The sequence below is a fragment of the Bufo gargarizans genome, chromosome 5 (genome assembly GCF_014858855.1).
Source record: "Bufo gargarizans isolate SCDJY-AF-19 chromosome 5, ASM1485885v1, whole genome shotgun sequence".
NCBI classification, from domain to species: Eukaryota; Metazoa; Chordata; class Amphibia; order Anura; family Bufonidae; genus Bufo; species Bufo gargarizans.
Window position 1 is genome coordinate 246491596 of NC_058084.1, and position 16655 is coordinate 246508250.

At 40.7% G+C, this 16655-nt stretch overlaps 1 protein-coding gene across 1 annotated transcript in view; it reads left to right on the top strand.

Moving 5' to 3' along the window:
* Positions 1-289: 289 nt before the first annotated feature.
* IRX4 (iroquois homeobox 4) overlaps positions 290-16655 on the top strand; it is a 65790-nt gene continuing 49424 nt past the window's right edge. Inside the window, exons 1-4 of the mRNA XM_044294918.1 lie at positions 290-417; positions 3272-3422; positions 3720-3971; positions 4700-4806. Of these exons, the coding sequence (XP_044150853.1) occupies positions 3378-3422; positions 3720-3971; positions 4700-4806 (404 nt within the window). The 5' untranslated portion in view covers positions 290-417; positions 3272-3377. The remainder of the gene's footprint in view (positions 418-3271; positions 3423-3719; positions 3972-4699; positions 4807-16655) is intronic.

Consider the following 16655-nt stretch of genomic DNA (forward strand, 5'->3'; position numbering starts at 1 on the left):
AGACTAGATAGATAGATAGATAGATATAAGATAGACAGCTATGAGATAGATAAATACATAGATAGGAGATAAATAGATAAATATGAGATATATAGATGATAGATGGATAGATAGATAGATAGATAGATAGACAGGAATAATAGATCAGGCAGACAGAAGCCCAGCCAAGGCTACCTTTATAGGTGTTTTGGGTGGATTCCCTTACTTTGCTCTGGAGGGGAAACTTCTGCTGCAGAGTGGAGGCTGTGTGGTGCAAGGAAGCGTTAACCAGTGGAGCTGTGCAGTGTAACGTCACTCCAGTAACAGGCTGGGGACCGGGAGCACTTACTCTCCTCCATAGTCAGGTATGATACACATTACCGGCCGGTGACAGCGTGACAGGCACAGCACACCTCTAGTCTGCGGGAGCTGCACCAGGTAACTTTCCCTTCATACCAGCCAGGTGTACTGACAGGGGCAGGCGACCAGGTATCGGCATTACAGTCCTCAGTGACTAGGTCTCATAGCTCTTGCATGTGCTAGGACTTCTCCAGGGGAGACCAATGAAAACTTAACTTCATAGGCGTTTGCTGATTTCTGCTCTGATAACAATCTGTATGTTAGTAATTTTGTTCTAATTCGCATGGAATATACTAATGCCGGCAGCCTAAGCAACTTCACTGAAGGGAGAAGGGTCTGCTCCATGTGCACACCATGGCATCCGAGAAAAAGTTTGTGTGATCGTTATATGTGTGACTTCTGTCGTGTAGAATTTCTGAATGGCCTGCAGGTATATGTACCCGGTGCCATCTCATATCTGCAGGTATATGTACCCGGTGCCATCTCATATCTGCAGGTATATGTACCCGGTGCCATTTCATATCTGCAGGTATATGTACCCGGTGCCATCTCATATCTGTAGGTATATGTACCCGGTGCCATCTCATATCTGCAGGTATATGTACCCGGTGCCATCACGAATGTGCAGTTATATGTACCCAGACCAGTGCCATCAGGTATGTGCAGATATATGCACCCGGTGCCATCACATATCTGCAGGTATATGTACCTGGTGTTATCACGTATTTGCATGTATATGTACCCGGTGCCATCACGTATGTGCAGGTATATGTACCCAGTGCCATCACCTATGTGCAGATATATGTAGCCGGTGCCATCACGTATGTGCAGGTATATGTACCCGGTGCCATCATGTATGTGCAGGTATATGTACCCGGTGCCATCACATATCTTCAGGTATATGTATCCGGTGCCATCACGTATTTTCTGGATGTGAACTGTTAATAAAGCGGCATTCAGTTTCCATGGGCAGCATTGTGATGGCACCTGGAACAGACCGCCGACACTTGTGACCTGCCCTCATCTGCCTTATGCTTGGAAATCAAAGGCTAAACGATAATCTAAGGTTCAGTCCCTGGAACATCGGGAGAAACACGTCCTTCTAATATGGAGATTACAGGGGGGCAACCTGAAGAAAAGCATGTCACTTTTTCCAGTCTTGAGGAATACACTGTACCCGTGATATACCATGTATCATCCGATCTAAACTCATGCTAAGGCTCAATACAGTTTTATTTGACAACCTTTGTTATGTAGATGAGACTGTTTTAGCCGGGCACGGCATGCTTGTCATCTCCAGGACAGGGCTTTATTACTGGTCTCCAGCAATAGCTACTTTTCCATAATCAACCCAGTCTGTGTGCAGGTGTGTATACTGTGGGGGACACAGGTTACTACCATACTAGAATTACTAGGCTGAATATACACACAGAACATAGTGCGGAATGTATCTGATTACACAAGTATTGCTAGACTCTGAGGTGAGATAGATTAGATGACATTAGATAGAATAGATAATAGATAGATCAAATAGATAGGATAGATAGATAAATTATATTTATTAAATTGAATAGATTAGATAGAATAGATAATAGCTCGATAGATAGAGATTAAATAGATATAGATTAGATAGAAATAGATTATATTATTAAATAGAATATATATATATATATATATATATATATATATATATATATATATAGCTATATTAGCATAGATAATCATGAGTAGTAGGAAGTAATTAAGCAGTATATACTCCATGAGGTGTACTGTGGTCTCCAGATAGTCATCAATCACCCTCAATCGAGCTGTCAGCAGTGGGCACATTGGTTTCTGGGAGGCAGTCTTCCAGCTGGGGAAAAGAAGAGAGCAGCGTCATTAATTAGAGTGTGACCCCAGGGCTATCCGCATGTCTGAACCCAGGCAGCTATCTCTGCAAGTCAGCACACCATAGATACACTGAAAGACGTGCACCTGGGCCGCCAATCAAGCCAAGATATTTAGGGTATATTGCATTATACTGCGCCACCTAATATGTCGCATATTGATTGCTATAGATAGATACACACACACTTTATAAGCCATTATTTAGTAGTTTATAATTACTACAAGACTTCAGTAACATTAGGATGGAAATAAATATACCAAACTGTTAGTAACTTTTGTTTGAAGCGCAGAACTGTAAAGTATCAATCCGGAGCATTTTTACCGTAAAAGCATATTAATGTCAGCTGATTTTACCTAATTTATCAGATACTGACCCCTCTTCTCCATCTCAGGAAATTGGGATAAGGAAAAAGTTTACAATAATGTTAATTGTTACCTTTCCTTTGGCGCTTCATGCCAATACTTGTAATTCCCTGCCTGTTTCCGTTCTTCCCAGCGTCTTCGGCATTCAGCATGGTGTACTGAATACGATCGATCCATAATTTGTTGAATGATCAAACTACCAACCTGGGGGTAGACTTTACATTGCAGTAGAAAGTCCCATTTCTGCCCCTCTCGTTTGTAAATGAGGCTAATTATTAGTGTCCGAAACAGCTGCTCATTAATTAATTTCCAATTAAAAGCGCTTCCCATCCTTCAGTGAGTAAGGAGATAAAATCATTAATGTGAGTGCAATGAATGATTCAATCAGCTATAATTGCCTTGTACGATCACTTGCGCGATCCATAAAAGAGATCGTTGGAGATCAGTATTTTGCACCCTTGGATGCACCGCTCCGGAGATGAAAGGGTGCGATGACGTCACAACACGCTCCTTGCCTGCTGGATTTTCTGTGTACTGATTATTATTGTTAGTAAATGTCCTTTGGAGCAATATCCCCGACTCTTTTCAATGTACGCCAGAGATGTTTCTAGGTATATTGAGCTGAAGGGAGATTAAAGGGTTAAAACGTCAAGGATGCTTTTCTTCTTCTTCTCCCTTTAAGCATCTGGGAACCTGTGGTCACCAATCGTTCCAGAAGAAAGCTCCGATCCAGTAAGCCAGATAAAATCCCTTGCCTGCCTTTTCTGGGATTCCGGAGTTGATGTAACATGTCATATCCTCAGTTTGGCTATCCATACTCCTCCACACCTCAGGTAAGCGCCATATAAAAAATGTACAGATGATTTGAGAAAAGACTGACTTTGTAGGACCATGCTGCCTGTACTTAATGATGTCTTTTTATTTTTAATAATAGCAAGAATAAAATTGACTTTACAGAAGTCATATAGAAGTCATATGGAATGACAATAATCAGCATTCTTTAGATCCATGATGACACAATGAGCTGTAATATTACACTTTTTCCATGTTTCTCTGCGGTTTGAGTTAGATGTACTCACATAGAGGCAGAAAGTCCATGTCTTGTTCTCATTGTATGACTTCCCCCCTAGTTCTTGATGACCACCAATTCATTGTCTACCTGCTGCGAATCAAGTGGAAGGACCTTGTCAGATCCAGCTGCTGCAGCCTCTGCTCAGACCCCGGTCTATTGTCCTGTGTATGAGAGCAGGCTGCTGGCCACTGCCAGGCATGAACTCAACTCTGCAGCTGCTTTAGGAGTTTATGGGAGCCCCTATACAAGCTCCCAGGGCTATGGCAACTATGTCACATATGGCACTGATGCTTCTGCCTTCTATTCTCTGGTAAGACTTTTCATGGATTTATGTTTTGCACTACATGATGTATTTTCTATGTGTATGTGCAGACACAGTAGAGCCGAGTCTGTCACTTTGAATTGGTAGTACTATGAGTTTTCCAGAATTGCATGTATGTTTATCACTGTATGCATTTAAATGACAAAATGGCAAATATGACAATTCAGCACCACCTCTTTGTATGTGTGTGTGTGTATATATATATATATATATATATATATATATATATATATATATATATATATAATGTGTATATATAGCCCCCTGTCTCTGCTAGTATTACATCTATTCTGCAGATTAGCATGGAGCATTTATCTTCTCTATTCTCAATAGATAAACAGGAAGTGGCAGCTTGAGATGGATGTTGTCAGTTATTTTATCTTTTCTTGTAGTGCAGAATATGTATTAAATGTGTATGAACTGCTTCCCTTATCTGTAAACATATTAACAGTAGAATGAGTTTTGGAAGAGCATGTATAATGCACTAATTCATTATATATCCACAGGAGCAGAGAGCAATATACAATAGTGTCATGAGAATGAGCTAATTTGTCTTGTATTTAGCATTGTGTGTTATATTGAGATGATTAAACTGTGTCTGGAAGCCCAGATAACGCTATGGATTGGGAATGAGATTTCTGATAGTTAATGTGAGGGGATAAAAAGGGATTGTATATGTATACTGTCATATAAACCCTGTTGACCTTATGTTACAGAACACCTTTGATTCAAAGGATGGCACCGGATCTACACATGCCGGTATTGCCCAGACTGCCGCCTATTATCCTTATGATCACACCCTGAGCCAGTACCAGTATGACAGGTAACTGATTCACTTACAAAATAATATCCCTGCATTTTATACAGCAAGTTCAAGTTGGTTAGGGATCCTTCACACACATTTTTTCTGGGCTTGTAAACAAATTTCCATGAAATTCATGTGTTTTCAAAGCATTTTGTATCTATTTGCATTTTTTCATATAAAGAAAAACACCATAGATTGAAAAAGAAAAGAAAAACATGGATCCCAAAAAAATGCATGTTTGTTCTGGGTTTTATAATTCCGACAGATTTACATATAACATATGGAGTTAATAATGGTGCAAAGACTATTAAAAAAAACACCACAAAAAAAACTAGTGAACCCAGCATAACTGTTTTGTCATATTCCAGTTTTTAAGGTTATTTCAGTTTATTCAATTCTATGGGACTGGAATTTTAATTTCCCCCTAACATTGAGCCAGTCAAGTTACGGTACTCTAATGTGAATGCTCATGTGAATGCCCTTTATATCCTTTCTCCAAAGTTGGTTAATACTGATGTCTTTGTATTAGGACTCATGTATCAATCAGTTTGCACCAGACTGCACCATGTTCTCTTTAAATTCTGACAATAATGTATGTTTTCCTTCCATTTTCAAAGAAAGAGTGGCCAAGCAGTTGGAACACAGTAACGAGTATTAACCCATTACATGTACATAGGAATAGATATGTTGTAAAGGTTCCTACTCCAGTTTAAGTGACACTATTAACCTTTGTAGTGTCAAATAGAAAGAAGTGTCATATAGCAATATGTCACTATGTCCAAAGGTTTCAATGACAAGTAGTTTCGATACCGGAAATGAAAGAACATTGGCTAACTTTATAACCATGTATCCAGCTTTTCTATTGAAATCACCACCTCCATTACCATTTGCATGTTTTGCAACAGTATTAACTATGTAACTTTTATAGATGCCACTTTTACATAGACACTTTCTACGTCTCTGTGGCCATTTCAACTGCAGAAAAGCCTCTAGGACAGGTCTGGTCTGTCTCAGCTGTCTGCCACTATGCAGAGTTAGCAGCTTATATATAGAAGGCCATACATTTGTCAATCTATAGCAACTCTTTTACTCCCCTCACCCGTGTTGTGGCTGTGGCTATTTTTGGGTATAATCTCACCAGCAAATAAACTAATCTTTTCATATACTTTCATATACATGGTTCAAATGTATTAAGTACCTGCGTAATCTGCATTACTTTTGTACATTATTTATTATATGCGGTTGTCTAAGTAATGCGGTTGTCTAAGATAATTAAAAATGTAGGGCAAGCCCATAAAAAAATCCTTGATATTCCCCCTTCCTCTGCTGATCTGTCTAGTCCTGCTGCCACTGTTTGCAAAATACAGCATATGCACATGTGACCACCACAGCTAATCACTGCCCTCTGTGTTATAGACCATTGAGGACATTGGCTGCAGCAGTCACATTGGCCATATCCCCTCTGCAGTTTGTCAACAAGCAATGGTAGCAGAACCAGTCCAGTGCCGCAGAGAATGAAGCTGGAGAAAAGGGATAAGAATTTAAATTTTAAGCCATTGTAGGGTTTTTCAGAGTTTTTAAATTACTTCAGACAACACCTTTTAGAAATCTGTGATCCCAAGGAACACAATTACCAAAGTGGAAATTCTGCCACTAATCCTTTAGAAATGGAATTGTTATGGTCTACTTTAAGAAGCCTCTCCCATACTTTTTGAAATCTATCTATAGCTCTGGACAGAAAAATGCTGCATGCCTTTATGGTGGTTGGTTTTAGGATGAAAGGTTGACAAAAATAAAGATTAATTCCCAATTTTGAAAATAAAGTCTTCCATAATGTAGAAACAAATTGCACACCACTATCTGACACAATGTCTTCAGGGATACCATGCAACTGGACTACATTGTCAATGAACAGAGAAGACAACACTTTCACATTAGGCAACTGACTGAGAGGGACAAAGCGACATATCTTGCTAAATCTATCAACCACACAGACAACAGTTTTCCCATGTGAAGGTGGAAAATCAGTGATGAATTCAATTGAGAGTTGAGAAGGTAGCCTTTTGGGGATTAGTAAAGGCCAAAGCTCTGCAGGGGTGTGTATCCTGTGGGTCTTAAAATGAGCACAAGCCTCACAAACAGACACATATGCAGCGATGTCTCCCAAAATAGCAGACCACCAGTGATAACTAGAGACAAGTGTTTTTTTTGTGCCAGAAATCCCTGGATGCCCACTTAAAGGGAACCTGTCATCAACTTTATGCTGCCCATATTAACGGCAGAACAAAGTAGAGACAGATTTCAGCGGTCTGTCATTTATAAGTTACTAGCAGAAGGACCCGGCTTTGCATGGGTATATTTCATCTATTTCATTTTATGTTTCCATGTGCCGTAAAAAGATATCAACAGTTTCCCCCATAACAGTGACCTCTACAGTACCTGCCCCTTTAACAATGACCTCCACAGTGTCTGCCCCTTTAACAGTGATCTCCATAGAGCCTGCCCCTTTAACAGTGACCTCCATAGTGGCCGCCCCTTTAAAATTGACCTCCAGAGTGGCCGTCCCTTTAACATTGACCGCCACAGTGTCCGCCCCTTTAACAGTGACCTACACAGTACCCGCCCCTTTAACAGTGACCGCATCTTTAACAGTTACCTGCACAGTGCTTGTCCCTTTAACAGTGACCTCCACAGTGGCCGCCCCTTTAACTTTGACCTCAACAGTGGCCACCCCTTTAACATTGACCTCCACAGTGCCCGCCCCTTCACAATGACCTCTACATTGTTTGCCCCTTTAACAATGACCAGAGCCTGACCCTTTAACAGTGATCTCCACACTGCCCGCTCCTTTAACATTGACCTCCACAGTGGCCGTCCCTTTAACATTGACCTCCACAGTGCCCGCCACTTTAACAGTAATCTCTACAGTGCCTGCCCCTTTAACAGTACCCGCCCCTTTAATAGTGACCTCCACAGTGCCCGCCCCTTCAACAGTGCTCTCCACATTTCTCGTCCCTTTAATAGTGCCTTCCCCTTTAACAGTGACCTCCACAGTGTCCGCCCCTTTAACACTGACCTCCACAGTGCCAGCCTCTTTAACAGTGACCTCCACAGTACCTGCCCCTTTAATAGTGACCTACACAGTGCCTGCCCCTTTAGCATTGACCACTTTAACAGTGACCTCCACAGTTCCCGTCCCTTTAACATTGACCACCCCTTTAACAGTGACCTTAATAGTGGCCACCCCTTTAACAGTGACCTTCACAGTGCCTGACCCTTTAACAGTGACCATCAGAGTACCTGCCCCTTTAATAGTGACCTCCACAGTACCTGCCCCTTTAATAGTGACCTCCACAGTGCCCGCCCCTTTAGCATTGACCACTTTAACAGTGACCTTCACAGTATTCGCCTCTTTAACAGTGAACTCCACAGCGCCTGTCCGTTTAATAGTGGCCCCTGCCCCCCATGCATGTAATATTGTAGTTGTGCCGTCATACGTCATATGACTGAATATTTAAGCACCTGCGATATGCTAAAACCTGTGATCAGTTGTTATGGCAACTTTGAGTAGGACCTGCAATCTTCTATTGGCTAATTAGGGACATGTGACCGTGTAAATGGCAGTTCGGATTTTAGTGAAATGCTTGCTGGCTTCTATTGGCTAATGCAGGTAATTTTTTGGGAATATCTCAGGAATGGTAAGTCCTAGAGAGCTGAGACCTGGTCTAAAACCTTCCTGGACACCTGATGTACCTGGTGGAGATCGGTCCAGTCGTTTGGTCGCGCATAAAGAATGTCTAGACAGACAGACAGATAGAAACTCATTTATATATATATAAGAGATAAGAGAAAAGTAAGTGGTTGCCGAGAACCAACTTCACAAACATTTCAGACTAGGCCTGGAAAAGAGTCACGGCCACTTGAGAAGAGTCATGGTTATTTATAAATTCCTGCTCTCCCTGCCCACCTGCTGATGACTTACAGTCTTCTACCTAGTTTTCTCCCTTTCTCTCTAGTAGAGAGATTAATCATCAGCAGATGGGTGACAGTGCAGGAGAATATGAATAACCACGATTCTTCTCATGTAGATTTGACTCTTTTCAAGGCCTGGACTGTAATGATTATAAAGCTGGTTCTCGGCAACCATTTACTATTAGAGTTGGGCGCAAATATTCGAATAGCGAATATTGTTGAATATTATTTGCGAATATCGGCACTTCGAGAATTTGCGAATATTTAGAATATAGTGATATATATTTGTAATTTTGAATATTCTAGATTTTTTTTTTTTCATCAGTAACCTACCTTCTTGCTTGTGGGCCAATGAGAAGTCTGCAAAGTCTTTGTCCGAGCTTAGGAACATCCCTAGCAACCAATAGGATTGTTGCCTTCCACTTACTATATAAGAACCCCCCCAGCAGCCCTTGTATGCAGTATTTTGCAGATCTGAGAGAGACAGCAGTGTCATTGCTGTGCTCTCTGCTTTACTGTGTCATTACATGAGATATTTAGCATATATATATATATATATATATATATATATAAAAAGAAAAAAGAGTTGGCAGCACCGTCAAAAAATTAAACAGTGGATGAAGGGTGCAAAAAAAGCCCAATGCGGATATAAGCCAATCCAGTAGTTACAGGCGATAAAGAGGGCAGCACTCCAATAGTAAAAAATACAAAAAACTTTATTTACCCATAAGGCTGTAGCGACGTTTCGGCTCTTACACAGGAGCCTTCCTCATAGTGCTGTATGTATGCTACATACATATATACATACATAGTGCTGTGATGTCACAAATTCACAACAATACTTAGTGCACAAATCACTAATAAGTAGTCAGACCTGTTAAAATGTGAAGTTGCACGTATTGCGCCAAAATATTCGCATCATTAGTGCCGATTTCAGAATCGTGAATATATTGGAACACTCTATCTGCCTATTAGGCTAGGTCTACACTACGACATTTGTTGCGCGACATCTCAAATGTATTTTCTGCGACTGTCGCGCCGCAGTCGCAGCATGTCGCATGTTGCAGTGCGACACCATAGACTGCCATTATAAAAATTGTCGCGCAACATTAGTGCAACAAAATGTCGCGCGACAAATGTCGTCGTGTAGACCTAGCCTAAAGCTATTGTAATGTTCTGTCGTGTCAACCATTTTCTACAGTCTCAGGAAACTTCTAGCAGTTTGAAAAATGTAGCTATAGTGACCCACACCTGTATTTCGTGCGAATATTACATTGCCGATTTTTTGCAATCAAGAAAATATTCGCGAATATATGATGAATTTTTGATGAATATTCTACCAAATATTCATGAAATATTGCAAATTCAAATATTGCCCCTGCCGCTTATCACTACTTACTATTAGCTCATGAGTGACACACCTTTAAAACCAGCATTTCTGTTGCTACTTTATGCTGCCTTCAGTGAGGTCAGCATAAAGTTGATGACAGGTCCCCTTTACTGGCCTCTTGCACACGAATGTTGTGCATCCTTTCCTTGCACTGGGGACAGGCAACGTCTGTGCGGTGCGGAGGCACGGACAGAAACACCACGGAAGCACTCCATAGTGCTTCCATGGGGTTCCGATCCGTGCTTCCATTCCGCATCTCCATGATTGCGGACCCATTTAAGTTAATTGGATCCAAATCCGTGATGCAAAGTGCACAAGGGTCGGTGCCTGTGTATTGTGGACCCACCGTATTCTCGTATGTTCGTGTGCAAAAGGCCTAAGAACTCATGCACACGACCGTATTTATTTTGTGGTCTCCATTTATTTTGTGGTGCATTTTGTGGAACGAAACAGCTGGCCCCTAATAGAACAGTACTATCCTTGTCCGTAATGCGGATAATAATGCGGATAATAATAGGACATGTTCTATTTTTTTGCATAACGGAAATACAGACATCCGGAAATGGAATGCACACTAGTGTTGAGAGCGAATATTCAAATTTCGAATATTTATTGCGAATATCGCAACTTTGAGAATTTGCTAATATTCGTTATATCGAATATTTGTCATTTTTTTCCATCTGAAAACATGATTCCTATCTGCTTCTTGCTTGTGGTCCAATGAGTCAAGTTAAAAGGAACCTGTCACTGGGATTTTGTGTATAGAGCTGAGGACATGGGTTGCTAGATGTCCGCTAGCACATCCGCAATACCCAGTCCCCATAGCTCTGTGTGCTTTAATTGTGTTAAAAAAAAACGATTTGATACGTATGCAAATTAACCTGAGATTAGTTATGTCCCTGACTCATTTCAGGGATAGGACTCATCTCAGGTTAATTTGCATATGTATCAAATCACTGGGTATGTGCTAGCGGCCATCTAGCAACCCATGTCCTCAGCTCTATACACGAAATCCCAGTGACAGGTTCCCTTTAAGCAGGGAGGAATCAAGACTTCAGATGGAAAAAAATGATGAATATTCTAAAAAAAACAAATATATAGTACTATATTCAATATGCACCATATTGAATACAGTACTATATATTTGTTTTTTAGAATATTCGTCATTTTTTTCCATCTGTAGTCAGGATTCCTTTCGCTTAAGTTGCTTGTGGGCCAATGACTCATTGGCCCACAAGCAAGAAGCAGGGAAGAATCTTTTTTCAGATGGAAAAAAAAGGTGAATATTCTAAAAACTAATATATAGCACTATATATTTGTTTTTTAGAATATTCGTCATTGCTATATATTCACTTTCTAGAATATTCGTCATTGATGGATATTCTAAAAAAACTAAAAACGAATATTCAATATAGTGCTATATATAAATTTTAGACCATTCGCAATTTTTTTTTCCATCTGAAGTCAAGATTCCTCCCTGCTTAAGTTGCTTGTGGGCCAAAGACTGTTCATTAAAGATGGAAAAATGACAAATATTCAATAATAAATTCAGTAATAAATATCAGGCACCCATAATAGTTAACACCAGTCAAAATGGAAAATAACAATAATATAATATCAGGGAGAGAAATGACATGCTACCCTTTGCATGTAAAAACCTGGGACCTGTTGCATGTAACTTACCCAGAGTGCTGTGCCCACAACCAGGATGGCGCTACTCCAATGCACGTTTCGGCGTGTCTTCGTCCGGGGGTGACAATTTAGATGCAGATTTGCCACAGTTCTTACCCTTGCATTGCAAAGGGTGAAATCCGCAAAAAAAATAAATAAAAAAATCACACAAGCAATTGACATGCTGCTGATTAATCTATATGGCAGGTCAGTTTCCACATAGAAGAAAAAAGCAAAGATTACATGAAACTTGTCGAATTACATTAACTTTGCTGGTACTGTAATACTGTGGATTTTCTACGCAAGAATCCATGTGGAAAAACCGCACATACCCTAGGTGTGTGCAGGTAACGCATGTTGTTTTTGGTGTGGAAACACACAAACTTCTGCACGGAAATCTGTGTGGATTTTATGATTGTAAACCTTCATCCATGTACAGATACCTTTAAGTGGTTTTCCGGTACTTAGATATTAATGATCTATCCTCAGGATAGCAGCCCTAAGGCTGGCCATGGTGTAGACAGAACTGGTTGGGGGAAAATAATTTACCTTCAGGTAAGTTCTCAGTGATCTGATCGGCTCGGATTTCAGATGCCAAATCAGAAGAGATAGCGGAAATACCTTCAGGCAAGATAGGTTCTGGATTGGAATCCGGGGAACTACTGGCATAGAAACTCCTAGACAGAGCTTCAGCTTTAATATTCTTTGAACCAGGCCTAAATGTAATGACAAAATAAAATCGATTGAAAAAATAGTGGGCACTGAGCCTGTCTAGGAATCAAACGCTTTGCTGATTCTGAAAACTTCAAATTCTCGTGATCAAGGACCATTACTTGGTGTTGAGCTCTTTCTAAAAAGTGAAGCCATTCTTCAAATGCTCTCTTAATGGCAAAGAGCCCTCTGTTACCAATGGAATATTTTATGTTAGTCAGTGAAAATACATGAGAAAAAAAACATGCACACAAAGATATTTTCTTTTCGTGTCTGTTCGTTTTTTTTTTTGCAGACTGTATACAGAACCATTCATTTCAATGGGTCCGCAAAAAATCGGAAGTTAGTCTGTGTACATTCCATTTCCGTATTTCCGTTACGCAAGAAAATAGAACATGTCCTATTATTGTCTGCATTACAGACAAGGATAGGACTGTTCTATTAGGGGCCAGCTGTCCCGTTCCGCAAAATACGGAATGCACACAGATGTCATACGTATTTTTTGTGGACCACAAAATATATAGGGTTGTGTGCATGAGCCCTAAGTAAGTGAAAGTGTTCCCTGGGACAACACAGCTCCCACACCTACCTCAGAGGCATCAACCTCAATCACAAATGACTTAGGCTAGGTCTACATGACGACATTTGTCGCGCAACATTTTGTTGCACTAATGTCGCGCGACAATTTTTATAATGGCAGTCGCAAAAAATCAATTCGAGATGGATTTTTCTGCGACTGTCGCGTCGCAGTCGCAGCATTGTCACGCAACATTAGTGCAACAAAATGTTGCGCGACAAATGTTGCGCGACTTTTTGCTGCGCAACAAATGTCGTCGTGTAGACCTAGCCTTAGACTGCTCTGGCTGGATCAAAACAGGGGCTTCCATAAAACATTTTTTCAATAAATCAAAGTATGTAAATGCTTCTTGTTACCATTGAAGTAGATCCCCCGTTTCTTAGTCATACAAGGCCTCCTGCATACGTTAGTGTGCGCTACGTTGTCGTGCTACGGCCCGCATATTGCGGGCTGCAATGCACGAACACCGTCCATGGGGCAGCCGCAGCGGATTGTGGACCAATTCAGTTTAATGGGTCCGCGATCCAGCCGTTCCGCAAAAAGATAGGACATTTTCGATCTTTTTGCGGAACGGAAGTAGGGACGAAACTCCACAGAAGCACTCCGTAGTGCTTCCGTAGGGTTCCATTCCGTGCTTCCGTCCCGCACAATTCCGTATCTCTGGATATGCGGGCCCATTGAAGTTAATGGGTCCGTATCCGTGATCCGGAATGCCCACGGAACAACACCCGTGTATTGCGGATCCGCAAATGCGGTCTGCAATACGGCAACGGGGCACACACGTTTGTGTGCAGGATGCCTTAGTAAGAGGATTGGCTATTACCAGGAAGTGTGAACTTGGGGTAATAGTTTGTGAATTCAAGAAAGTGTTGCAATGCTTTAAAGGGCTTCTTTCAGCAGATTTGTACCTGTGAAACTGGCTGACCTGTTGCATGTGCAATTGGCAGCTGAAGGCATCTGTGTTGGTCCAAAGTTCATATGTGCCCGCATTGCTGAGAACATTTCAGTTTTAATATATCCAAATGAGCCTGTCAATCAAAGTGGAGAGGGCCCGGGCAGTTGTAGAGAGAGCAGAGCATCTAGGTGTGACGGCAATGCCCTTGTTGCTCCTTGGCATAAATTAAAACATTTTACTCAGCAAAGTGGGCACATATAAACATGGGACCACCAAACAGATGCTTCAGCTGCCAAGTGCATATGCTACAGGTCAGCCATTTTCATAGGTATAAATCTAATGACAGATGCCCATTAAACCCTTTGAGGACCATAAGATTACCGTCATCAATATAAAAAGAATTATATATTTTTTCCATTTAAGAATGTATTTGAACAATAAATAAAACCATTTCTACACTTGTGTCATTTTTGGGGGAGGAGTTATGACACGGGACAAATGTGACTATTTTGGTCACTTTTAATGGAAGACCAAAAGAAGCTACATTTTTTTGTTACAGCAACTGAAGTTTGTACACTTCAGTTGCTGTAACTAAGCCATTTCATGAAATAACTGGCAAAAAGCTAGATCCATTTGTTGATAATAACTAATATTTTGACTCAAAGAAAAAAAAGTATTTTAAGTTCTTAATCAGACGATACAGGCAATTAAAAACATGGGACAAATACGTCCCTTGGTCCTCAAAGGGAGAAGGTTGGACCAAAGCCATAATCGCTTGGACCTTGGCAGAGTCCATATGAAATTCCCTTGGGGTAAGAATATTCCTGAGAAAGGGAATCGGAACCTACTGAATTGCCAAACACACATTTTTCCAGTATTTCATACAAATAGTTATCATGAAGTATTTGTAACACCATTCTAACATATTGTAAATGGAACACCCAATATGGAGCATAGATCAATATATCATCAAGTTATACAATGGCAAGTTTCCTAATAATTCCCTGAAAATATCGTTCACCAGATTCTGAAAGCAGATGGCTAAACCAAAAGGCTTGACCAGATATTCAAAATAACCCTCAGGGGTATTAAATGCTGTCTTCCACTCATCCCATTCCTGAAGGGCTCACGCACAAGTGTTTTGTGGTCTGCAAAACACAGATCCCGGCTGAGTGCATGCCACCATTTATTTTATTTTTTTATGACTTGCGGATGCGGATTGAACATGAGTGTGCTGTGTGCGTCTTTTTTGGCCCTATTTAGATAAATGGATACGCAAAAAATGCAGAACGAATGAGGACAAACTATGGCCATGTGCATGAGCCCTAAAGGGGTTGTGCAGCCTGTTTGTATTGATAACCTATCCTCGGGATAGGTCATCAATATCTGATCGGCCAGGGTCCGACACCTAGCACCATCACTAATTAGCTATTTGAAGAGGAGGTGGCGCTCCCTGCATGTGCTACTTTCTCTTCATTACACTGTCCATTGTCTACCAAGTGTAGTCTAATTACAAGTACTCACTCCATTCACTTGACTAATATAGGCTTATTTATGGATAGTAAATAAACCCCATAATCTTTTTTTCCTGTTGAAGCTCTCTTTATCTGGAGCAAAATCCAGCTGCATAAATTCATCAGTTGGAAGCAAACACCTTAGAAAAGTTGGATGGCAAATCTGGACTGAACACTCTTTTCTGTGTTCCCTAATGCTAATCCAAATTTAGAGGCAATGTGTCACCAAAATTTTTATTTGCCAGTTAAAACCAGATATCGGAACATAACCTTTTCTTTTAATCTGATTTTATTTTCTGTTCCCTGAACATGATTGTGGTGGCTGACATCTTGTCTGAGCTGTTCTTAACAGCATTTACAAAGCATTAAGAAAATTGCTTTACGCAGCCCAATGGGCCATAGACACAATGGTCAGGATGGGACCCTATTAACTTAGACCTCCTGCACACGATTGTATGGTTTTTGCGGTCTGTTTTAAACTGATCTGTTTTTTGTTTCAGTAGTGTTTTCATTTCCGTTCCGCTTCTGTTCCGTTTTTCCGTTTGGTTTCCTCTTGGTTTCCGTTTTTGATCAGTTTTTTGAAGATCGCAAACGGAAACGGTAGCATACAATAATTTTTAAACAGTAAGTACATAAAAAAAATTGGGCTGGGTATAACATTTTGCAATAGATGGTTCAGTATGCATTCCGTTTTTTTGGCGGTACCATTGACTTGAATGGAGCCACAAATCGTTATTTGCGGACAATAATAGGACATGTTCTATGTCTGAACAGAATGGAAATACGGAAATGGAAAGCATATGGAGTACCTTCCGTTTTTTGGGGGGATCCATTGAAATGAACGGTTCCGTATACGGAACGCAAAAAACAGAACGTTAATGGAAAAAAAATAAAAAGGTTTGTGTGCAGGAGGCCTTAGATGGGAAAGAGCCATGCTCTGTGATCTGTGCAGAGGTCATTGCACAGAATAGATAAGCTATGACAATCACTTATGACAATCACCTATTGTTAGTGATGGAACTTGTCTTATCTGTACACAGAGGTGATATCTCCTTATCATTAGAGTTGAGCGAACACCTTGATGTTCGGGTTCGAGAAGTTCGGCCGAACTTCCCGGAAATGTTCGGGTTCAGTATC